The 24,569-nt window shown below is 40.8% G+C and overlaps 3 protein-coding genes across 9 annotated transcripts in view; 2 read left to right on the top strand and 1 right to left on the bottom strand.

Moving 5' to 3' along the window:
* Window positions 1-42: 42 nt before the first annotated feature.
* Window positions 43-4,235, top strand: HSPE1 (heat shock protein family E (Hsp10) member 1; the record flags this gene model as incomplete). Of its 3 annotated transcripts, none has more annotated exons than XM_082764151.1 (4): window positions 43-360; window positions 1,936-2,100; window positions 3,234-3,323; window positions 3,873-4,235. In XM_082764151.1, 4 exons carry the CDS (start codon window positions 43-45, stop codon window positions 3,921-3,923), a joined length of 624 nt encoding a protein of 207 aa, XP_082620277.1. In that variant the 3' UTR covers window positions 3,924-4,235. The 3 variants fall into 3 exon arrangements, with proteins under 3 accessions (XP_082620277.1, XP_082620278.1, XP_082620279.1); XM_082764152.1 differs by lacking the exon at window positions 43-360 and adding an exon at window positions 948-1,221; XM_082764153.1 differs by lacking the exon at window positions 43-360 and adding an exon at window positions 1,759-1,785.
* Window positions 4,236-7,618: 3,383 nt separating this feature from the next.
* On the top strand, window positions 7,619-16,039 carry LOC309879865 (MOB-like protein phocein). Of its 2 annotated transcripts, none has more exons than XM_082764149.1 (8): window positions 7,619-7,749; window positions 9,178-9,240; window positions 9,758-9,858; window positions 11,136-11,178; window positions 11,420-11,506; window positions 12,415-12,494; window positions 13,337-13,448; window positions 14,404-16,039. In XM_082764149.1, exons 1-8 carry the CDS (start codon window positions 7,690-7,692, stop codon window positions 14,533-14,535), a joined length of 678 nt encoding a protein of 225 aa, XP_082620275.1. In that variant the 5' UTR covers window positions 7,619-7,689; the 3' UTR covers window positions 14,536-16,039. The 2 variants fall into 2 exon arrangements, with proteins under 2 accessions (XP_082620275.1, XP_082620276.1); XM_082764150.1 differs by lacking the exon at window positions 7,619-7,749 and adding an exon at window positions 8,182-8,457.
* Window positions 16,040-17,625: 1,586 nt separating this feature from the next.
* Window positions 17,626-24,569, bottom strand: part of RFTN2 (raftlin family member 2) — a 33,404-nt gene continuing 26,460 nt past the window's right edge. For 3 of the 4 annotated variants that reach the window (XM_082764141.1, XM_082764145.1, XM_082764144.1), the window contains one exon: window positions 17,626-22,502. In XM_082764141.1, coding sequence (XP_082620267.1) covers window positions 22,233-22,502 — 270 coding nt within the window. In that variant the 3' untranslated portion in view covers window positions 17,626-22,232. The remainder of the gene's footprint in view (window positions 22,503-24,569) is intronic. The other variant, XM_082764142.1, reaches the window with a different exon arrangement.

The following is a 24,569-nucleotide window of genomic DNA, read 5'->3' as shown; positions in this document are numbered from 1 at the left end:
CCGCGCGCGCCGCTGCCTCAGGGGCCCCGCGGCGCCCCGCGCATGCGCGCCGCCCGCCCGGCGCGGCGAGTGCAGGTTGCGGGGCCCGGCGCTTCCAGAACGTTCTGGAACGCTCGCGCCCGCCCCGGGGTCAGGGGGCGGCTCCGCCTCGCCGCCGGGCACCGCGGGGCCCCCGGGGCGGCCGCCAGCGAGCTGGGCGCGGGGGAGGGGCGGGGCGGGGAGCGCGGCAGCGGCGGAGGCAGCGGCGGCGGCGGCGGCAGGGCCGGGCCCCGCCCCGGGGCTGGGCGGCCGGCGGCGCATGCGCAGACGCTGCCCTTCCTGCGGCGGGCACGGGGCGCTCGGGGCGGCAGCAGCAGCATGGTGAGAGCGGGGCGGGGGCGGCTGGGGGGGGGCGCGGGCTGGGGGGAGCCGCCCGCGGGGCCCCGGCGGTGCTGGCGCTGCCCGCGGCCCCCCGCGTGCCGGGCGCTGCGGGCGGGGGGGCCGCAAGGTCACGGAGTCCTTGCGGGGGAGCTGCGGGGGCCCCGGTGCCGCGCCCGGTCACTCGTCCGCGGCCTCGTGCGAGCGCCTCCTGCCTGGGCCCCCTCTGGAAGGAGAGCCGGGGCAGGGCAGCGCTGTCCCTGCTCCGCGCTCACGCCTCATCCTGGTGACTCCGGGAGCACGGAGGTGCCGTTCCGTAGGGCTTAGCGTCAAACGCCAGTGGTCTTGCATCGAATTGCTCCTTTCAGCTAAACGCTGAACGCCCCTTTAAAAAAATAATCAGCAATATTAACCTTATAGAGCAAAACCGATCACAATTGGCAGCTCTTAACATCTTTTCTTTTTTATCTTTTTGCTGGTATCGGCCATCTTCTCGAGGGAGGCAGCTTTCATGCTCTTTTCTTGCCTTTAACTAAACCTATTTTTAAAGCTCCTGTGCGCACACCGGTGAGTGTCGCAGAGGGGCACGTGGACGCCAGGGCCTCGCTTCTAGCGGCTTCCATCAGCGTGCTCCCTGTGTGCCCAGGGTCCCTGTCTCACGGAGCACTGTCTCCACGTGACCTGGCACGGCTCCATAGCTTTCCACCCAAATCAAAGCAAGTTCCTTCTCCCTGACCCCTGCTCAATGGGATTCTGTCCTTGTGTTTGTGCAACCAGTCGCAGCAAACTGCTTTAAAAAGCCAGTTAACCCTGAAGTAGAGGCAGATAATGACTATTCTCCTACGTGAAGGAAAAGCGGTCAAGGTAGGAATGTGCCTGTTTCCCTGTTCCTAGGGGTATAAATCTAAATGTTTTTGTGAAGTTATAGTTTATTCGTAGAAATCATTCCAAATAACAGCGCTCTTGCTTCAGACTTCAGACGAAAGAAGTTGTATCACATCGTGTGAGATGTTAAGTCTTGAAGTTACCTGAAAAAGACCAACGTGGGGAGCCTGGCCAGACTTTAACTTCTTTATTGTAGAGGACTCCACTACAACGAACAAGAATGCAACTGTCCTAAGAAGTCCTTAATCTTCATTAAATCTGTGTGTGAATTTAAAAATAGGTTTTCTAACTGCTCACGAACTGTAGTAACTAACTGTTCATAGGATTAAAAGCGCGTGGTGCTTGCAGCCACGTGAGGTGGCTGCTCCACCTGGTGGTGTTTTGTTCCCTCACCTGGACCAGGAGCTTTGTATGGCTCAAGTGCAAACGTTGCCCAATATGTGCCCCTGAAGGCTGCTCAAGAGGCTGCTGCTTTTGCCTTGTGATGTGGGACAGCTCTAACAGCCTTCCTCATTTCTCCATCGATGTCTGATGCAATCAAAGGTGGTGTGTGTTTGCCACTTAAAACTAAATGCTCATCAGATTTCTAAACTTGTGGTCTCTCTCAAAAGAGAAAGCTGTGGTTTTAAAAACCTTTTAATTGCAATTTTGCTGGAATGTTTTTACTTTTCTAATGTACAATTATTTCCACAGGCAGGAAAAGCATTTAGGAAATTCCTTCCCCTGTTTGATCGTGTTCTGGTAGAACGATGTGCAGCTGAAACTGTAACCAAAGGAGGAATCATGATTCCAGAAAAAGCTCAAGGGAAAGTGCTACAAGCAACAGTAGTGGCAGTTGGATCAGGAGCCAGAGGAAAGGTAAATATCTTGAAACATCTGGGTGTTCGCAGCAGCTGGAAAAATGTAGTGGGAAAGGGATGGTTGCAGCGCAAGTTTTAAGATATCTGACAAAAATGGATGAGGTTAATGGCTGAAGTTCGAAGTGCAAATTCAAAGAGGAGGTGGAAATCCCAAGTTCCCCTGCTGGCTCTGACCTTGAATTCCAGACTTTCTTTCATCATTTATAAAATGGAAAATACTTGCCTTTGGAAACTTAATATTATTTGTTGGCATTTACAAGCATCCTTAAACAATAGTGACTTCTAATATTGAGTGTTTTGGGGGTGTCTTCTCTTTATTGCTTCAATCCTTCAGTGCTTTGCCTGGGGTAGTCTTCTTTTGTTCAAATGATTACATGCCTAAAGTTACATGGCTCATGAGCAGGGTGGATTTGCAGAACGTGGTGTTCACTGGCTTGTGCTGTGCAAACAATCATGGTCTCTAAAGGCTGTGGTCACTAGAGAGAAAAAAAAAAATCAGGAATGAATTGAAATGGTAAATCAGCTTTCATAAACTTGCCATGTTGATTGCTCATCTGGGATCTTAAAAAAAAAAAAAAAAAAAAAAAAAGGCAGTCTTAATTTCATTTCACAGTCTTGAAATGCCTGTGGCAACAGGCTTCAGCACTGGAAATTTTTTTCCCCACCAAAGCAGTGTTTATTTAGTACCAATGGTAGAAAACAGGTTAAAATTTAACTTGGGCATGTTGACTCGGGCTTCCTTAATTGTGAGTCCTCTATAGATACCGTGCTTTTTTTTGTCTCTCTTCTCAAAAATTCATATTGTGAAATGATGCTAATATTTGACTAATGTGTTGATGCTTAACTTTATCACATGGTTCTAAAAAGGATATAGATTTGCCAGTGTTACTTTGAGTAACTTTTCAGTGCTCAACATGGTAAAGTACTTGTAACTGGCACTTCGAAAAATTGGCCATGGTTTTAGAATATGAAAATGGACTTTCTCTGTCCCTTTTAGAAAGAAAGAAACTCTACGGACAAAATTGTGTTCTAGTTTCACTCTACAAATAACATGTAGAGTTAGTGTGGTATCTTGAATGCTTTTTGTGGGTAGATCATTGCAATATGGATAACTTTTTTTGTTTGTTTCAGGATGGTGAGATACATCCAGTGAGCGTTAAAGTTGGTGAAAAGGTTTTGTTACCAGAATATGGTGGTACAAAGATTGTACTAGAAGATAAGGTAGGTTTCCCAATGTCGTGAATGCACATTAAGCTGGTTCCCAAATGTCACATTGTCAGTAATAAATACTGTAGTTATTTAATGGGATTAGCTGCATTCGGCAGATGCTGTTGCTATTAAAGTGGTTGAATCAAGTTACATTCTTGTACCTGTAGTACTTGGTACTTCCATCCCGTTTAAAAGAAAGTAAGCAAAGAAACATCTGGCCTTATTTTTGTTGGGTGGGTGAGGTGACTTCATATGCTGAGCACATATCAGTGAGAAGCCAAAAGTGATTTGAAATTACTGGGGGTATCCTTGCTTTTGACAGGGAAAGCTTACAGAATTGTCCTGTGACCATGCTTGTACTTCCTCCTACTAAAAACAGTAACTTGATGGCCTGCCCAAACTGTGTCCTATGAACAAAAATCTTTCCCTGCAGTCAATAGGTAGAAGAAGTCTTAGGTCACTTTGATTTTGTACTTCATGATATACAGTAGCCCTGATGGTTATCTGCAAAACAAGTGATAAAACAACCCATGTGACAAGTAATGTTTCTTCTACTTGCAGGACTACTACTTGTTTAGAGATGGTGACATCCTTGGGAAGTACCTGGACTGAAGTTGGTTGCAGTATCAGTCATCCATTCCACTAAAATACTGAAATCCTTTCTTTCATCATGTAAATAATGTCCTTTATTTTATAATATGCAGGCATTGACTCTCTGAAATAACTTGTGATCTCACTGTAATGATGGAACACAAATAAAAGTGTGTGCAGTCAGAAGTCGGTTGCTCTTTCTTGAGTTCCATTGAACAGTGAAATGCAGGTGACCGCCAACCAGCCTTAATTATTCCAAACGACAACATTTTTATATCCTTACCTGTGTACTGAGACTGTAAAGGCCTTTACAATAAATTTCTTGAAACTGTTCTGCTTCTGTCTCAGTTTCTGCTACTGCTCTGTGAAACTGAGCCTCAGCTGTGTAATGTCTTGAACTACTTTCTGAAACATTTCAGTTGTTGTAATACATTACTTTCAATAAGCTTGCCTAAAGTTGTGGGACTACTTTGGAAGTGTTATTGCAGATAAAGTGATGGAAACTGTTTCAGCTAGCTTTGGGACACATTGAGCTTTATCTCAAGTAACAGATGGTTTTTAACTTCATCTTCGCTTCCATCATCGTCTAGCAGTAGATGACAGGGTGTTTGGTACATAGCAAGATAAAGCAAACAACCCTGCCACAAACAGCCTGCTGCAAAACACTGCACAGAGCTTGTTACAGGTGGTGCCTTTAGTAGGAATTCTAACACTTTACAGGTAGAAAGAGAGTAACTTTCCTATATAAGTTAATTGATGGAATTGGAGCTGGTGCTGATCTTAATGTAGCAATTCGTGAAGCAATTTGCTTTATCTCAAACCAGATCTTTCCACCTGTCCCACAACTTACAGAGCGCTGACAGTGTATTTGACAAGTTACACTTCATTTATCCTTAGTGCAGCCTTCTTAAAGAGTAAGGTATTTACTCAAGTAATGCTGAAGCAATCACATTTATATACTTTTAACCACCCTGTTTTGCCTTGGGAAAGGATTATTTGCACGTGACTGAACAGATCTGAACTTTATACTGCTCCTAACGATGCCTTCAGAGTCAGTCTATGTTGATCTAGCACCATTTGAGAACATGTGCTGTCCTAAAAGGCTTTTGTGTAATCTTACGTGAAATAAGTCCCTATAGGACTTTCAGCTACTGAAACCAATAGTAGTTAAGTCAGTTCTTTCACGTTAAATTCAAGCCATTATGAAATCAACGTTGCTAGATAAACTGTGAGCTGCGTTGTTTTCTTCTGGAGATAACCAGGAATGCCTGAAATAAAAAATACTTCTCAGAACTGCAGGTAGTTGCAGGGGGACAATGACTTGATTCTGATGTATTCTAAAGCAATTATTTTCTGCTGGGGCAGTTAGGGCTCCCTTCTTTCTTCCCCAGAGAAACTTCATAGAGCTGATCTGTTGCTGCTGTAGATGCCAGTTACCACCCAGCATGGAGCTATGTTTGATGCTCTGGGCTGTTGTCTTGTTCCCCTCTGTTAACAGACAATTCATTGCATAATGAAACAAACTCATTGAAAAGAATTATCTTCCACTACAGCAAGCGTGCGTTTACCTTCCCTGATAAGGTAGGTGTTCTGCTGTAGGCACAGTGAGGTGGGGAAGGTGTGTAATATGTTTACAGCTTACTTAGCTTATGGAAACCAGGTAACATCTTGATGAGAAAATGGTGCACTAGGAAGCAACATCCAACAGGCAAAAGTTTAAGCCTAACGCTTCAGCTTAATTTAAATGCTGTCTTTTAAAGACACTTTATGTCAGATTCCCACTCACAGCAAGCAGCATTGGGAGGTTTACAGTTCTTGTTCATGAGGAGCTGCTTTAATCTGTTTAAAAACAATGTCACATTTTCTTGAGACATTTCATAGGACTAAGAAATATGTGGATGGAAGAAAAAAAAAGCGCTCCTCTGCCTAGTTAAGTGGAGGATGTGCCTGCGTGTCTGATGGGTCAGCAGACACAGAACATTTTATTCTTGCACCATAAGGCCATCATTACAAGCAAGGACAGGGGAACTTAGAACATTGCCAAGGTGATCCTCTGCCATCACTGCCTTTTAAGTTCCTGGCTGCGTACCAGATTTTATATCCCTATGTCCCTGGGCTTTAGAGGGGAGGACAGTATGAATCACAAATGCTCTTTCACTACTGCATTTTCCCTGTGAGAATTTAGACTTTATTCCACTGTTTTCTAGATTATTTCCAAGCTCTAATTTGTGGCAAAAATGTTACATGCTGCCGTATTTGCTTTTTGGTGGGAATCCAGTTCTTCCCAGCTGTCTGAAGCATAAGAACAAAGCGGGCTCCACCTACTTTTCGTAGTTCCCTTCCGGGAAAAGGTTCCACTAGCAGCAGCAATAGAATTTTCAGAAAGCCTTTACTGTCCTCGTCATGTTACCCTGCCACGGTAAGAAAAGGATGGAACTCACACATGCTGGTAGAAAGCCTAGAAAGGAAAGTCAGGTCCCTAACAGCACAGGAATTAGATGATCTTGGCCAAATATTCCACTTCTTACTCATGAAGGGACTAAGACAATGTGGACCTGGTAAAAAAATGGGGAAAAAAAAAAAAAGTGAAATTACTGATGACTATCAGATTTTATTTAAAACCCACTTGAAATCCAATACATAAGAAGCATCTTCCAGAAATAACAAGGTAATTACTAAGGGGCAACTAAAGACCTACAGCTACCAACTGCCCAAGAAGCACTGCAGATTTCCTTCCTTCTTCTGTAAAACTGAGTGAGTTTCAGACTGAGCCAACACACCAACATTCTCAGCCAGATTTGTTTGTGTTTCAGAAGCAAGATGTCCATGAAATAAAAGTCAGGGACAAATGAAAATGTCAAATCTCCCCACTCCTCTGTGCTTTAGATACCAGTTTAACCTTGGAGCTGGTTAAAAACCAACACAACGCTGTATTATAAGGGACTGAAACCACCGGCATTGCCTTTATTTCTGGACTGGCTAATTATAAATCAATCTCATTAAAAAGTTAATGTTGGATTACAGCAGATCCAATGTGGTAACATGACATTTACATCCTTCATCCTGGTGCACCAATTTCTCCCAATGTTGTTAACCTTTTCGTGGTTTATTAACCTTGGAAGCGCTGAGTTCTCCCATGTGACCGGCCCGTCCAGCATCCCGGGGGCAGGAATGCTGACCTGTAGCTCTGCAGGTAAACGAGTAACAGGCGCCATCTGCCCCCAGGGGCCCACAGCGAAGGGTGCCCCCTGCACGAGGGTGCAGCACGGGGGGAGCCGCCGCTCTGCTCAGTACAAAGGCTCAGACAGGGATTGGCAATTCCCTGTTTCTCATCGCTGTGCAGCGATTCACCCTTCCTGGCCTATTCCCCGTTCCTCCCTACCGCTTATTCTCCAGAACAGGCCATCTTTCCGCTTTTATTTTTTCTCTTATCCTCCAGCAATGCGAGCTCCATGCAGTCCCCCCGGGTGCTTGCAACAGGAACCTCTCCCCCGGCCTGCTGCGAGCTGCCAGTGCCACATGAACGCCGTTTTCTTCCCCAGCACACGCTGAGGCCCGGCGGCACTGAGGGGGCGCTGAGGCTCCGAGCCGCCATCTCGCGGCGCCGGCCGAGGGCCGCCCGTCCCCGGCCCCGGCCCCGTCCCCGTCCCCGCCGTCGCTCCGCCGCCTCTCGCGAGGCCCGCGGGCGCTCCCTGCCTCCCTCCCTCCCTCCCTTCCCCTGCGCCGTCGCCGCCCCGCTCCGCCCCGCCCGGCGCTGCCGCATCCGGGTCCTGGCGGCGCTGTCACTATGGTCATGGCGGAGGGCACGGCCGTGCTGAGGCGGAACAGGCCGGGCACCAAGGCCCAGGTGAGCCGCGGGGGGCCGGGGCCGGGGCCGGGGCCGGGGCCGGCAGCGCCGCCGCCGAGGCGCGGGGCCCGGGCGGCCGGCGGGGCCTGGCCTGGCGCGGCGGGGCCGCCCCGCGCCCCGCGGCCGGGCCCAGGCCGTCGGCAGGAGGCCGCCGCCGCTCCCCTGGGCCTTGCGGCGTCCCCGAAGGGCGGGCCCGGGGGTGCGCGGTGGTGCCCCGGGCGGGGGCGAGGCCCTGCGGGGCGGGGGTCCCGTTCCGCTCGGGTCGCGGCCGCGGAGGCCCCGTGTCAGGAGCGCTGCGTGAGCAAACGCCGCTCCCCGCCCCGTAGCGCACAGGGGCGGGGGGGGGGCACAGCCCCGGGCCGGGCAGGGGGAGGCCGCCGGCAGCAGGGGCAGGGGCCGCGGGCAGGGCTCTGGGGCGTCCCGGGGCGCTCACGGCACGGAGCTGGCGGTGGTTCGGTGACAGAAGCCTGCGTTGGTTGGAGAAATCTGTTGAAAAGAGGAAGAAATGGATGCGATCACCTTGTTCTGTGGCCGTGTTTAACTCGTCGTTGTGGCTGATAGGACCAAGGAGCTGCTCTGCATGTCCGTGGAAGTACCGGACGCCGAGGCACTGGCTGTTCACTGCCCCGCTGCAGCTGGCGGTGCTCGCTCAGGAGCAGCTCCTAGGCTTTACTTTGACCTGTGAGGAGGGCTGCGGGAGACTGACATGTAATGTTTCTGGGCAAAAAGAGGGAGTAGCACTAAATTTTAGATACACATTTTCTAACTTCGCATTTCTTTATATATCTGGGATTACTGTATTTCCACCAGATGTGAATTGCTGGATCTGGTGCAAAACTTGAGGTGGCTTTTCTCTTTGTTAGGAGCAGACACTGGGGGCTAGCAGAGCCCATACCTGTCCAGTGACACAGCGCTCTGACCGTGCCGGCAGAAGGTAGTGCTGTGCTGGGCAGCGCTGTGTTGTGTTTCCTCAGGTTAGAGAGGGCGTTTCCAATGGTGTATTATTACAAGAATATTATCACCAGGGTTTTAATTCACTGTTGATTGTATAATGGTTCTCTCTAAAGACCTCTTATCTTCCCCATTCTTACATGATTGGGTCAGCACCATATGCAAATATTTCGTCTAAGAAAGACAGGCTGCATAGCTGTTAGAACAAGATGTGTGGAAGAGAGGAAGTTTATGGTATGCCAGATCAAGTAGGAATTTGATTTCAAGATGTTCTCATATTGCCACTTGAGGAGCATAAGTGCCATTTCACCCTGTTCTTGCCAAGTTTGTGTGCTGCTTCTGCTAAGATGCTGCTTCCTGGAATTGTATAAACTAATTCTACATCTATTTTCCTGCGTACTTAAGCGTACTGTTAGTTGTGTGCTTTTATTTCTCTCCCTGTATTTTTGTTAACTTGGTTTAAACTTCTGTTAACAGGATTTCTACAATTGGCCTGATGAATCCTTTGAAGAAATGGATAGTACATTAGCTGTTCAGCAGGTACTCTTGTTTTTTAAGTTCAAGTTCCCAAATTTTGTATTTTACTGGTTAAAAACAACAGGGAATGTGGCATGCTATTTGTCTGCTTAGTGTTGCTGCACAAGAGTGAGTTTCATAAGCAACTTACATAAATAACTGTAATTATTAATTGGATATGAAGAAATAGCTAGAATTCTCATGTATGATTTAAACAGATCAGATATAAGGAAATGGTGGGATTTCCTAAGGGGTTCTTTTCTTTGAGAAGGATTTTGTAAAAAAGCTATGCAGTTTACCCATTATTTTACCTTTTTTAATTCAGAACAAGATTTTTTTCAGATCTAGTATTCTTTTTTTTTATACCAGTTGCCTTACTCCACCCATGAACTTCTTAACTTTTTAGACTATCAATCACTTTTTAAATAAAAAGGAAAATGACTTTTTCATCTCTGGGAAAAAGTCTCTTAAAGATGCAGTGAAGTCCTAAATACATACTATAATTACAAGAAGATCTTATTGTCCATCCCCCCCCCCTCAGTATATTCAGCAAAACATAAGGGCAGACTGTTCCAACATTGATAAGATCCTTGAACCTCCTGAAGGCCAGGATGAAGGTGTGTGGAAGTATGAACATTTAAGGTAAGAATCTATCTTCATCAATGTAGTGTTCTGATAACAAGTTTTGTATATTGATAGTGGTACTGATTTTTTTTTTTTTTGGAATATGACAGGTTAAAAGTAACTTAAATGAAATGTGATATTTCTACTACAAAATATTTTGATAATTTTTTGTTGTATTGTTTTCTGAATTCCTTGTTTTTTTCTAAAGACGTATAATGCTCTCTGATGCAGGATTTTTTTTAATAAAATGATTGTACTTCACTTCAAAAATTATTCTGGCATACTTGGAATATGAAAATAGAGTCATGAATTTCCACATGACTTTCTCCTAGAATCATCAGTTCTTCATCTCCACTGATTATTTTTCTTATTAAGCTTATCTTCTAACTTTATCAAATGTATTTTCAGAAATAGTTCTCATCCTAGATGTATAGGTCATGATCTTCTGCCTCTCATTTTCTTTTTTTTTTTTTTTGTCTTCTCTGATAATATTTCCAATAGATATTTCCTCAAAAAAGGAAAAAAGTGTACATGTACAATGGCAAAAGACACATTTTAAGAATTTCCTTTGTTGTCTCATGTACATTGAAAATCACAGTAGATTCATAGAAGTGAGTTCTCTAAATTCTTAGCACTTCTGTAAAGTTTATTCAGTTATCTCTTGTAGTTTGGTGGTGTTACTAAATTCCCTAAGTTAAAAAATATACTTCCAGGTACATTCTAGTGGAAACAGTGTATCTGGAAGTCCTGTTCTTTGGTGGGACTTTAGGTACTTTGATTTGGAGGAAGTGTATCTTAGAAGGATGGAGTGATTAATCTATATGAATTTAAAATTCACACTCTTAAGAAATGGATTTTCTTGAAGTGTTAATATTTTTTTTTTTGGATCTTTGTTTGTGAAATAGCATTTCTTACCTAACAAAGCTTAAATGCCTCCACTAAATTATTTGTTAAGCTTAGCCTCTACTATCAGATAAGAATTAAAATATAATTGTTTTGTTAAGTAAAAAGCTATGCATTCTCTGTCTTTCAATGAGTAGTCCTTTTATAGTGTGTTAATTAAAAGGCACATCTGCCTTTTCAGGTGTCCTACTAGCTGAAATTATGTGATGATATTCTTTAGGTATGATTTTTTTCATGTTATTTTTTCCAGTTTAAAAGCAATAATTACAAAACATCTTTAGAGATCTGTGAAGAAGACCAGAATGTTTCATTTTGTCTTGTATCCAGTGTTTCCAGCGCGAAATCAAATTGCTTGATTTTGATGCTGCTGTGTTCAAATTCTTTTTTTTTAGACAATTCTGCCTTGAGCTCAATGGACTAGCTGTCAAGCTTCAGGTAATTATTTTCTTGATATTTTTATATTGTGTCAGGGAAGAGACTCTTCTTCTACATAAGCTGCAGAGTTTGTAGAGCTTTACTTCTATTAAATTAAAATCTTAAGCAGTGGTTTCAGGTAAGTTTTTTAGTGTTTTAAAGGCTTCTGGCAAATAACTCTTTGGTGGTAGACAAGTGATTTCAGAAAACCATCAGATTGTTGCTGTTGGGTGATTTCATAACCAAACAATTGTTTTAACAGAGTGAATGTCATCCAGACACATGTACTCAGATGACAGCAACTGAACAATGGATTTTTCTTTGTGCAGCTCATAAAACTCCCAAAGAGGTATGGATGTATTTTGTAAAAGTGCCCCGACTGGCATAAGATTTTCTTCCGCAGCTCCTGTGTTTCTGGGGAGACCATTAGAGTTGGCCTTTTAGTCAAACTGAGAGCTTATGTCTGCGTTAGGAATAATCACTTGATGTTTCCTTCTTTCCTATTTGTTAGTGTGTTTACAGAAGTATGGGATGAGGTAGGAAAGAGCTGCTTTTTACAGCAGCACAGACTGCGTTTCATCCAGCTCTGGTTCCCAGTCAGTGAGAAGAGGAGGTCATACTGGTTTATCTCTGAACACATCCTTCGTCTGCAGTTTTCCACATTGATAATAGCGATCACCCCGTGGTCAGACAGTGGGTGATGCAACTCTGAGAGACTGCTGACAAAAATGTACAACCGAGAAGTCATTTTCCTGCAACTAGGGGACAACAAAACTAGCAGACATTCCTGATCGGTTTCTGCCTGTCCTAGTTCATCTTGACTTTCTTTTAACAAGGTATACTTAGGGTCATTTTTTTTTTAATTATATTTTTTTAGGGTATTAGTTTAAGCTGTAAAAGAAACACTCTGGCAACTTGACAATGTGGAAAGCAAGTGACCTGTGACATAATGCTAGTGTACTTCCAATATGTATTCTTATTATACGGTATTACTTAAGGAGATGCATAAAATTCACTACTCGTGTACGTGATCAAATTTCCATAGTAACTTTTCTCTTGAAATAATTGACATGGGTTATAAAACAGAGAAGCAATAGGAGGAAATGTAGTTGGACCTTCAGAGAAGCTACATGAAACTTCTGAAGTAAAAATGGCTAGTGATCAGGAAACTGAATTAAAAAATTTTTCTTTAAGCGTGTTACGTGATAATATTATGCACGCACTCATGCATGTGCTTGTTCACTCTGTGTTTTGTAGTGTCCTGCTATCGATTATACCAGACACACACTTGATGGAGCTGCATGTCTTCTGAATAGCAATAAATATTTCCCCAGCAGGTAAAAGTGCTTTCTTTTGGAAGGAGAGGTGGGGGGAGCAGATGGCACCTAAAGTCTTGCTTAGCAACCACATAGAAATGTGTTACATGTTCTTCATGGACTACTACTGAAACGATCAGAAATCCTACAGAATGTGTCAGTGGTGCTAGTGCAGCTACTGTCACTGGTAAGCCAAGGAAGAATTCCTGCCTGTTGAAATAGTCTGCCTCTTACCGGAGCTGATGGGTGCTTTTTAGGTGGGAAATGTTTCTTTTCCTATTATCTGTCAGTGTTACTGTGGCGCTTCCATTAGAGTAGTGCCAATCTAAGTAACAGGATGGCCTTTGGAGGGATGCAGTGACTCAAAGGGCTTGAACACTGCTCCACTGAAAATCTCCAGAAACTAACCTCACCCTAATGCAGGACGTCAGTAAGCACAGAAGACAGACTGAGTGTATTCAAGACACAGCCCATGTGTGGGATGATAGAAACCTAAAAAGGGAAGTCAAAATGGTGAATCCTGTATTGGTGAGGAGGTGCAGCTGGAAGTCTTTCCCTTTGCTCATCAGTGCCATAAACCAGAAATCCAGCCCTCACCAGAATAACTGATGATATTTGTATATTACAGGAAAAGCTATTTCTTTTTTATTGTAGCTGGGGCAATTTTAAAATGTACAGAATGCAGCAACATTTGTGTTATTCTTGCAAAAACAAGCAGTTGCAGACAGATGCCTGCAAAACTTCAGTCTTAATGTCATATGTAATTTGACAGTACAGTTTAGCAATCAGAATTCCTGTCAATGTGTATTTAGTTAGTCATTTTAATAGATCTCTCCTGGTAACCTCTTTCCTGGTGCTTACAGGGTTAGCATAAAGGAATCTTCTGTAGCCAAATTAGGATCAGTGTGCCGAAGGATTTACAGAATATTTTCACATGCTTATTTTCATCATCGGCAGATATTTGATGAATATGAAGTAAGTAGTTTAATAGTTCAATTACTTCTCGAGTGAAGGCATTTACTGAAGTTACAGCTGTGATATAATTGTATTATACACTTTGTTTATTGCTAGCTGAAAATCTGCACCCAAGTAAAGTATTGATTGTAGTGGATGACGCTTTTAAGAACTGAAATTCCATGCTGTAACTTAGTCTTAACTTGAAAGGTGTATTTGCGTATGCATATATATAAATTAAAATTAATTTATATAGTGAATTTATTCAGTTGATTATCCTTTCTCTTACTTGGAAGGGATAGAATTTAGGAGTTTTTATACAGGCAACGCATTAAGAAAAAAATCCTGAATGTATTCAAGCACTTTGTATAGGTATTACAGCTTACATGTATGTGTGTCCTGATGGTATGTGTTACACACCAGTTAAAGGATTGTAATTGTAAAACTGCAAAGAAGCAAATAAACTGGTGGTACTTTGTGCACCTCCAGTAACATCCAGGGTTAGTTATTTTTACTGAAAAGCAGAAATTGATAACTAGAAAGGAGATTAGGGATGTAACTGGATGTAAAAGGAAACACTTGTCAAGTGTCACTTCAGGTTGCTGTAACAGCTGTGGAATGGTTGTGCCCTGTTCTGTTGGGAATAGTATATGCTGAAGGTGTTTCACAATACCTTCAAGTTCTCTTCTAGAGTAGATCAGGACAACACTGATATTTTAATATATTCTTGTGTAAGTACTGTTAAATTGAGCTGTGACTTAAGCTTTGGGTTTTGATTCATTGTATGTTAATCAAGTAGTAAAGGAAAAGTTTTAAAAGAAGTAACAAATTTATCATTTAAGCATTACTACTGTTGTTTTTAAGACTTTTAAATCCAGTGGGGCAATTACATATAAGCAGTTTATCTTGGTATGTTGTCCTCAATTGCTTACAATATTCCTTCTGTATATATTTTCTCCCCTTTTTTCATCTCCAGAATGAAACTTTCTTGTGTCATCGGTTCACTAAGTTTGTGATGAAGTATAATCTGATGTCCAAGGATAACCTGATTGTACCCATTTTGGAAGAAGAAGTGCAAAACTCAGTGGCAGGGGAGAGTGAGGCATGATGGGGATGGTAGTACAGAAGTCTATACCGAATACAAACAAAACATTAATTATGTACTGTATATATCATTTTAGACACTTCAATCACGTATCCTCATAGCTTTTAGTATACTTTTTGTATGCTGTGTGCATTGCCTTTTAATATGGGAAATACTTTAAGTTATTCATGAGCTGTATATTCATCAATGTGGCACTCATGGTTTTTAAATAAAAGTAGTAGTATCTGTTTATAATGCTTGTTAATAAAAGAATTTACAGTTCTTTAAAATTGCTGCTAAACAATCATTGAATCACAATCCTGAAGATGTGTCAGATTGGGTGGGAAAAAAAGCAAGATTAACATTACACAGCAAGCCATTTTTTAATGCAGTAGCTATGCTAGTTCAAAGATTATCACCTTAAATATATAATTCTGCAGGAAGCTCTTTGCAGTGTAGCTTATCCCTAATTTAGCTTTTATTTTTTTAAGATAGCTTTGAAGATTTACTTTTGGATGTGCATATTCCTGTATGTGTATATCCAAACAATAATAGCATCTATAGTATTAGTAATACCTAAAGGATAATTTTACTATGCTGTTGAACGTATATATTCTTGATATATGTCTAACATACTTTCTGGACTTTTTGTTTTGTTACCAGTGGAGGCTTGTGTACAGCAGAGGGTGGTTTCTGTCCTGCTACAACAGACCTCTGCTGTTCTCCAGTCCATGACTTCTCTACAGCCTAACTGTGGCAGAAAACTCAATGGCTTATACCTGTACATATTTATGGCAATGGCTTACAAATTATACCTCACATAAATATTCACATTACACTACATAACCCGCTAGCATAGTATTTGCTTATATTTTTAGTAAAAACATTAAGTACCTGACTCCATGCAGGAGTTAATCATATTTTCAACATAAGTTAATTTGTTTTTCTTAATTCACCTGCATTATATTCTTTGACAGAAAGATTTGGATTCACACTACTTCTGCTCCCTTTTAGATGTTTATTTCAAGTTTTCTTTGCAGATTTGCAATAACTGACAATTTCCATGAGTGCTGCTTAATTGTTATGTCTAGAATGATAGAATTAAATGTTTTAGTGTTAATATAGCAGAGACATACTGCTAAGTGTGCATGAATGCAGGGTCTAAAAGCACTAGCAGAGTTCTTATGTTAAATTAATTTTGCTTATCTGTTTAAAAAGGTAGCTGGTTGTTTCTCTTGGAAGTTGCCGGGGGCCTCTTCTATTTCTTTAAGCAGGTCAGAACAGGCCAAGCAAGGTCGTTTCTGTAAACTACCCTTTGTTAAGTTATGCTTACCTGGACAGAAGGGAGTTCACCTATTTTTAAGTCTTTTTTCATAATATACTAAACATGCCTTAAATTCTATTTTTCTTTATACAAATCAAGCACACCTCAAGCAACTGTACCACCTGGATGTAAAGGGAATTTAAAACAATGAGAAAATAAAGAGACTAAACTTCTGAAGTACTTCAGCAGCTGTGTTCTTCAGCAGCTCTTGTGTCTCATGTTTATCATTGTATTTAACTGTCAGCAGGGTAATTGCATGAGATGTCTGAGTGAGCATAGCTTTAGTTATTGTCTATACAGTTAGCTATAACTTGCCTTGTATGGACCAGATTACTTGATTTTGATAGGTATCTTGAAGCTTGTACTGCAGGTAGGAGAGAGACTATTTTGGAAGTAGTCAATTTATTTAGTTCTGTTACAGTCTGCTGTAGGACCATTCATGGTGTGTTCTTTAGTACAGTCATGCTGCATGCTTATACTGGTCATAGTGACTGAGACAGGCAAAAACATGTAACTGGTGTTGCGGATTACATCTCCTCTACAAAATTGAAGAATATGTGGTGCTCAGGACTGCATTAAAATTTTAAACCTCTTTTCTTCTTCTTATGCTTTAGGAGTTTCACTTCAAAACAAAACTCTGGAAGTTTTAATCCTGTTTATTCTCATTCAGATTTGCACTGTAAAATTGACTTGCTCTACTATTGATTTTATATAAGGCCTAAGTGAAACACTGCTTGTATTTTCCCTTGCTGTTGTTTACATGAGTACGGCGTACACACATGTGCCTGAGTGGTACCATAAAACTTCCTTTTGCCTAAGCAAACCATTGATTTGTCTAGTAAATACATGAACAGATTTAACTTACAATCTACTTAATAGGGAAGGCAACTGTCTTTGAAATATATTGTAAAAAAGGAAAAAAAAAATTAAAATTAAACTGTTTCTTTATCCAGACCGCTATATTTTGGTAAGTGATTCTCATTTTTCAAGTCGTCCAAAAACACAGGCAGCTGAATGGTTCCAAGACAAAATGCGGTGCTCTCCCATCTACAAGGTGTGCTGAGGTTCTATTTCTTCTTTCAAAAGCAGAGAAATGCAATATTCCTTAGCACCTTAAGGTCAGACCTCAAATTCATACACGTCTCAACTAAGAAAATGCTGGTTTTACAATTAGAGAGTTAGTGAGATCTACAAGAGGGCCTTTCAAATACTCCAAGCATGTTATGGGCAATGTGTCACGTAGAATGGCATGTCATAAGCAAAGGCTCATTGTCAAAAAACTCATTATTTTTGCCCTGATGCTTGCTTTAGCGTATCTTGCTGCAAGTCAGCCCCAGTGATTTTGCTGCTGAGATTTTTATTCTCTTAATGTTGTCAAAGCTTCTGCTTAAAACATCAACCATGTCATCAGCCCCGTTTCTCTAAACCACTTTGTCTCAAGTTACGATTACCCAAAGAATGTTCACCACTTAAATTCATACCATTCATCTAAATTTTGACACAGGAAATTGGCTTTAAAAATTCTCTATCCTAACACTTGTATTCTATAAATTAAACCATAGCCAATTGTCAGAACAGTGACCTGTTTTTTTATTACTTACAGAACGTTAATATGTAACATAAAAGTAAACTAATCAGCTTTTAATAGATGATTAAAAGCCTAACAAGCTTTGCCTTGTGTGATGTATGTATGTACAGACAAGACTTGCAAAAATATAATTGAAGGAAAGTATACATTGAGCTAAAGAATTTAATGCCAGCATGAGACAAACACAATAAGGACGTTGATAACTGATTTAAGAAGTGTTTTTAATGATGAGAAGCTTCCCATCAGAAATATAGACCTTAGCTTTACAAAAAGAAAATAGTGCTTTATAGATCAAAGCCAGAGGTTAAGCAGCAGTTTATTACAGCTGATCAGGTATGTAAATGAACTGTGACAAGTGTGAGCAGGGCAAAGATTTTTTTATAGTGGATTATTTCTTCCTGCTTGCAAACACTTAAAAGTATTTCCTGTCCTAACACTTTAAGATGAAGTATTCAGTCTTTTGGAGAGGTTTGGGAACAGCATTAATGTCTTTCCATCTTTGTTTTTTAATAGTCGTATTTTTGTTGTCACATACAGGTGAGGGACTCGTCTATTGAAGTTCAGACTCGCAGATGAAGCCATAATATTAGTGTACTTTTTTTGGGGGGGGGTCAGAGTACGCATCCAGGCTTAAAGTTTGAGCCACAATTCAATATAAAGGCTTGAGATAATGAAGTATGTAAAATACATTTGAGTAAAATGAGGAGTGTGTGTGCAATAAGAGCATATAAAAAAGCTCGCTAACAAGGAGCTGCTAGTAATTTATGATTAGTAGAGTCATAACTTAATGCTTCGGTTTAAGAACATACTGAAACACATAGCTTTAATTAGAATCCCCTCAACACAAAATGTACCCTCCCCTTCTTTCTTTCCCACATAAGATGAGTTGGTTTTCAGAATTTTTCATGGCAAAGAAAGAGAAGATTTTGCATCACTTCTTTTAAAAGCATTTTCAACTATTTGTTTCAGCATCCATGCCCTAGGAAGACAGGTTGTTTAATCTGTGCTCTTCAACTAGTGCATGAAGTCAAATGGTTTGTGTACAGTCTTCACACAGACTGAGCAAGCAGTTTACTCCCAGATTTTTTAAAAGAAGTTTTGCAGCTAGAAACCATTCTCAGTTACACTCCCACAATGGTCCTGCTCAATCTAGCTAACTCAAGGATGAAGAACTGGTCCTTACAAGAAATAGAAGGAACAGGATGAGCACACAAGTCAGTCAAACCACTGTTTATAGTCTCCAACAGCTTCAGTCTGGTTCAGTGACTTTCAGAGAGCTTTTTTTTTTCCCTTTCAGGATTTTTTTCAGTCACCTTTTAAATCCATGTAGTTTTACATACAACATCCTGCAGCAAGCAGTTAACAGCCAGCCAAATAAGTACCTTCATTTGGTTCAAACCTGCTACTTACCATTTCCATGATTCCCTTGAATTAGAATACTGAAGAATTTATTCCTTTGCTACCTTCTCCGTGCCACTCCCTTTACACATTTCTATCTTGTCTCCTGCCAGGTTGTCATTTTTTTTTTCAAGGTGAAGAATTAAATTTTGTTTGTGTGCAGTACAGAGCCCAAATGTAGCCCTGCGAGGTGAAAGACAACAGAGAACTAGGAAAACACTCTAGTGTTTGTACAGCAGGGACAACTTTATGTACTATATGCAAAACAAATGGCATTAAAAAAATAACCAGCTGTCCTTACCTCAACAGGCATTTCTAAAGGGGTTTAAAGGAAGCAATTTAGCATATTTACACCGAATTAAAAAGACTAGAAATAAATTTACAGAAGCTTCAACACAATCAAAACCTACTGAGATTCAAGAGCAAGGACTAAAGTACAGTTGAAACTCTGAAATAAAGCCACATTCCTTTCCGTGGCCTACAATTTAAGAAAATTCTTAAAGAAATTTCTTAAAGCTTCAAGTGGGAATATTCTAAAATGTACCTGTGGACATCCAGACTACCTTTGTTGCAAAAATTGAATCTTCTTTGTTTATACTTCATTAATCATATGGGAAGAGCTTTTTTAAAAAAACACCTGGATGCTAGTTTTGAGTTTTCTGCATTTTCGCTACCTGGAAAAATTCGCTACCTGGAAAAGATTTCAAAAGTGAAATGATTCCTTTGTATCCAATAAATGCATTCTAGAAAGAGTAACTGCATTTAGTTTAGTACTTTATACATTATAATGTGTTATATAAATATTTGCAGGTAGGTTTTGTTTTACAATTTACTGCTGTTAACTATCTTAAACAGTGATACTACTTTATAAAAGGTAATTTCTCTTATACACATTAAAAGCTTTAACTTGGAATATTCAGAGTTCCTAGTTTTTTGACCAATTTTTGCTGCTTTTTACAACTTTGACTTGTATGGAGAACCACCATTAATTGCACATGTGAGAGCGTTTTTTTTTTTTTTTTCTTTTGATTACTTCTGACAAATATTTTTAGAAGTACAGCATTATATTCCAAGTTTTACAAGACCAGCTGCTGTCTCTTTTTTAATATGCTGAAATTACTTATCTTTCTGCCAGGGACAGATGTGTCTTTTCATCAGTTCTTCCCCATCTGTAGTACCATGGGGAGATGCCTGCTGTCGAATGACTGCTACTCAGTGGGCTGTGTGAGAAGACAGGAGTTGGGTCAGGCTCTGGGAGGAGCGCCTGGCTAGCACCCTCCCATTGAGCAGGGAATACTTTGCCAGACTGCTGGTATTTTTCTTAAGAAATTAATGTGAGAAGAGAGAAGCTGCACTTTCCAACAAGGTGCAACAGGAAAATTAGATAAATTTAAAGGTTGTCTCCAGAACCAGGGTTTGGTGAAGCTGAACAGGAGAGGGATAAAGTCTGCTGCAAACAGTTGTTAGGAATTGCTCTTCCAAAGGAAAAAAATAATAACAAACCTGCAACAGTTTTTACCACGAAACTGGGAAGCAACTCCAAAGCCATCATCCTTTCAAGCCCCTAGTACAACAATCAAACCTCATACAAGTGGATAAGGCCCTGTAAAAATAAATTGAAATAGTAGTAAAGCTTCGTGCTACTTCTGCTTATCACAGCACGTGCAACTTTTTTTTTTAAGAACTATTTCTTGCTCATTGCAAGAAGCAGCTCCTGCCAGAGTCCATTCTGCGTGGCTCCCTGCCCTGGAGATCGCAGGCTGAATTGCCCCATTCTGTTCATCCTGCAGGTGCTCTGAGTCAGTTGCTGGTGTTGCTGTCACTGCATTCCTGTGCCCACTGTGCTGGCACTGTCATCCCAGTGTGGGCAAAGAGACTTCTACAGCATCTGGTGGAACACTGCCACCAGAGGCAGGTGATTTTGATACCTGTCTGACTGCATGCTGTACCACAAACCTTGAGAGAAAGGCTGGGAATACATTTGCTCAGTTCTGTCTTGATTTTTCATCTGAATCAGGTTATTTTCTTAGCTTGAGAGTGACAAGCACTTAGAAGTTTTTGCTTCTAGAACTTCTTCAAAAATACATTTTTATTTACAATCACCTTTATCATGCAATTTTCTTCAGCTTGTCATTTACATTTTTAATTAAAACTTGAAATTTCCCTTAGTAAAAGCTTCTTACAGACAGTAACTAAGTTACAGTATTTTATGTGAAATACCAAAAATGATCTGAAAAAAGAAAAAAAAGCAGAATTTCTTTTCCTGTGGCTTTTGTTTCCCAGCTACTGCAGTAGATCAGCTTAGATGGAAGCTGAACTATTTATTGCCAGATGTAATTTCAAGACAGCACCATAAAAATAATTCCTGTACGTGCCTCTTCTCCCAGAAGCCAGTCTTAACTCTTCCCCACAGTGAGGACAGAAGCCAAAGAGCTTCAGTCTTTCCTGTGAACAGTGCTTCTGCTATTTGATGCAATTGGATATCATTCATCTAGTGTGATACACAATTAGCAGAAATTTTATTTTGCATATACATCGGCATATTTGTAAAAAGTCTCTCATCTAATATTACATTTTATCTACTTCTCCCTCCTGTATATTATTAGTATCATTGTGCACCTGGCTGTTGGTGCTTCTTACAGTTTCTCAAACTACTTTTTCATAGAATGCAAGTTACCTTTTGGAAGGCGAGAGGATCTTCATTTCCTCACGAGTAAGTTTTTGTATATATATACACAAAGCTGAATGCTGGGATAGCTTTTGGCTTACGTGTACATGGAACCCTGGTAAATGCCGTAGAGCTGAGATAGTATTACAGGAGCAACTGTCTGCCTCCAGAGGTTTTCTGTACATACCAGGTCTGAATGCAGCTTAAATTAACTGTCTAGCATATGACTTGTATTTCTCTAGGTTTCTGAGCTTAGACAAAGCAAGTAAAGTGAAAATCTCATTAAAACTTAACAATATGGAGATATTTAATTTTTCTTGTCCTTCCCCCCCCCCCAATATTTACAATATCCTTGTGGAAAAAAACAAACAGAACAAAACACAAACAACAACAACAAAACACACTTTCAGCTTGTGGAAAACACCAAACATCCACATTCCTTTCTTTCTTACAGAAGACAAACTGTCATTGTTTTGCAGCATTTGCTTCCTTGTTTGTCAAAAAAGATGAACAAAAGTTAGCAGAGCACCCAGTCAGGTAGTTATTCTATCAAAGACAGACAGGAAGCCAAAGCATTTTGCAGTAGTATTATTACTACAGTAGGCTTACTACAGTCAAAAATACAAAATGAGTCTGGGAAAAGTCATAGGATTATATCAATGCATTCAAAGTAGCATGGACTTGGTTTGTTTTACATTTGTGTGAATTATGTACATGTCCATCTGTTGCAGTTACTTACTTCATCACATACATGTGACCTGAGTGACTCCATCTTCCTGGTCAAATTGTCCATCATCCAGTTCTCTTAATACTCCATCACTGCTACTGAATCTGGGAAAGCCTCCATACTGGGAGGAGGCCTCTTTGATCCAACATTGTTTAGAAGGAGACAGATGAAACTCATCAGGTGGTTGTCCAATTTCTACAGGGCGAGAAGTAGCTGTGTCTAATCCAACACTTCTGCTACCAACTCTGCTTTTTTCCTCCCCAGTAACTTGCCTTAAGGATTTCTTCTGAAATAAAAGGAGGTGTTTTAATGTTAGCTTATATAGAAAAAAAGCCAAACACTTCACAATGAGTCATGTATGAATTTAATGTGAGCTGCATTTTAACATAAGGCAGCATTTAACACTGGCTTAAACTATGAACTCCTCTCGAGAAATATCCTAATGGATACATTTTTGTTCTCTATAAAGATATTTAAGGAGAGATGCAAAAGATACACCACAGTCAAGATTTAAAAAAGAGTAAGCAAATGCTTAGAAGAAGCAATTATTTTGACAATGCCCAATTCCTACATTTTACTTGGCAGACACAGAATGATTTACAAGTCTTAACCCATGCTAAAAATCAGCTGTTTGAAGAAAGCTTTATTTTTGCACCTAACCTACATGTCTGACTCTGATCAAACCAAAACTGCAACTGCTTGTGCCAGTTCTTTGCCCCCTTCTATACATCTGTAACATTTTTCCCAAACTCTTTTGAAACAGTAAAAACAATGGCCCTTGTGGCTAAAGGAAATGTATTTAAGGGAAGCTGTTACAGGAGACATCGGGAAATTAGACTAAGGGGAAATAGTGTTGCCTCAGGAGAAACAGAAGGAAATAAGCTTTGCCTAGATGCCACAGTAAGAGGATGGAGAAGTGTGCCTAAAGGAAATAAAAAAGAGAAATCCCTCATGTGTGCAGTTCAGTCTCAGGTCTCCTCTGAACTGTTTTCTTAGAGAAGCAAATGGTGTGTGATAAAGAACTCACTGAGACAATATAACCCTTCTAAATCCAAGAGGCCTTTGAACCATTACATAAATTGCAAGCCAGATCACAATGCACTAACCAACAAATATACAAGAAGGCAGAGATAGGATCTGTGAGGACTTGAAACACACAGTCTTCTGAAAAGAGACCCTGTGGGAATATCAGGCCAGGTAACAGAGGAGTTCCCTCAATTCTTACTGAATTAAAAGTTCCTTTAGAACTGGCATCTTCAACCTCACAAGGAAAAAAAAAAAAACAACAAAACACTACAACAAAACCAACCTTGAGTACACAAAGCAGCTGGTACCCTGTACTGCCAGCCCCCAGAAGGCAAGTCACAGGGGTCCAGGAGCTGGACATGCCTGGGGGACAAAGCTGTGCCACGGCCGGACCCTGCCACACAGCTGCAACGTGATCAGGCTCTGAGGGTCTGAGACTCTCATGTAGGCATCCTCTAACACTGAACTTAATTAGGCTTTCTTAATTAGGTTCCTTTAATGAAAAAGCCTTGTTGGTTTTGTAGGTTGGCTCTCTTAAAGTTAGTATTCTTCTCCAGATATCCGAGTTACCAGCATGTTACGGATACTCATAAATAGACAAACTGATGCATTTTATTTAGTTTGGAAATTAAAATATTTTAGATATCTGCAGCAGCTTTGTGTTTCAAAAGCATCCTGAATTATGAACATGATGATCTTATTTTGTAAAACAACAAGAAATGCAGTCAGTGTAAATGCAAGTGAAGTGTCACGACCAACAATGTAGAATCACAGGAGTTAAACTTTTTTACTAAAATGTTTTCAAAGGTTTGTTTGATAAAATTCCACAACTCTGTTCCCCCTGTCCATGTATCATTTTAAATAAACATATTTATTACAATTTCTAGAGCAAAAGTTAATAGTTAATATTAAAAGTTAATACTGAATGCCTTCAGGTTTCAGTAGCTTGTTTCATACCTGAAATCTAGCTATTCCATGCAAAGCTAGCATGACATGCTATACCAGTTAGGCACTGGTAACAAATCGACAGATTACCTCATCTATGAATAAAGGTAATATGCTGTTTGCCAATTCAGACATTTTGGTAATATATAAATACGTAAATGTAGAGATTAAGATTTAGGGGAAAACCTACATGATTGGAAAAACAGAGGGTAAATGCTACTTTAGTACATGTTTTAGCTTTAGCCCGAGCTACCTATTTATCCCATGCTAACATGACCTCATCCTACTGAGATTTCCTGTTGCAGAAGTAAGATATTCACTGGTACTTAAGGGGCACACTTAGATACTGTGTCTCTTCAGATTTTAAATACAATAATCCTCA

The sequence above is a fragment of the Aythya marila genome, assembly GCF_965140915.1.
Source record: "Aythya marila genome assembly, chromosome: 6".
NCBI lineage: Eukaryota > Metazoa > Chordata > Aves > Anseriformes > Anatidae > Aythya > Aythya marila.
Note: the sequence above shows the minus strand (reverse complement) of the source record. Positions and strands in the feature narration are given on the sequence as shown.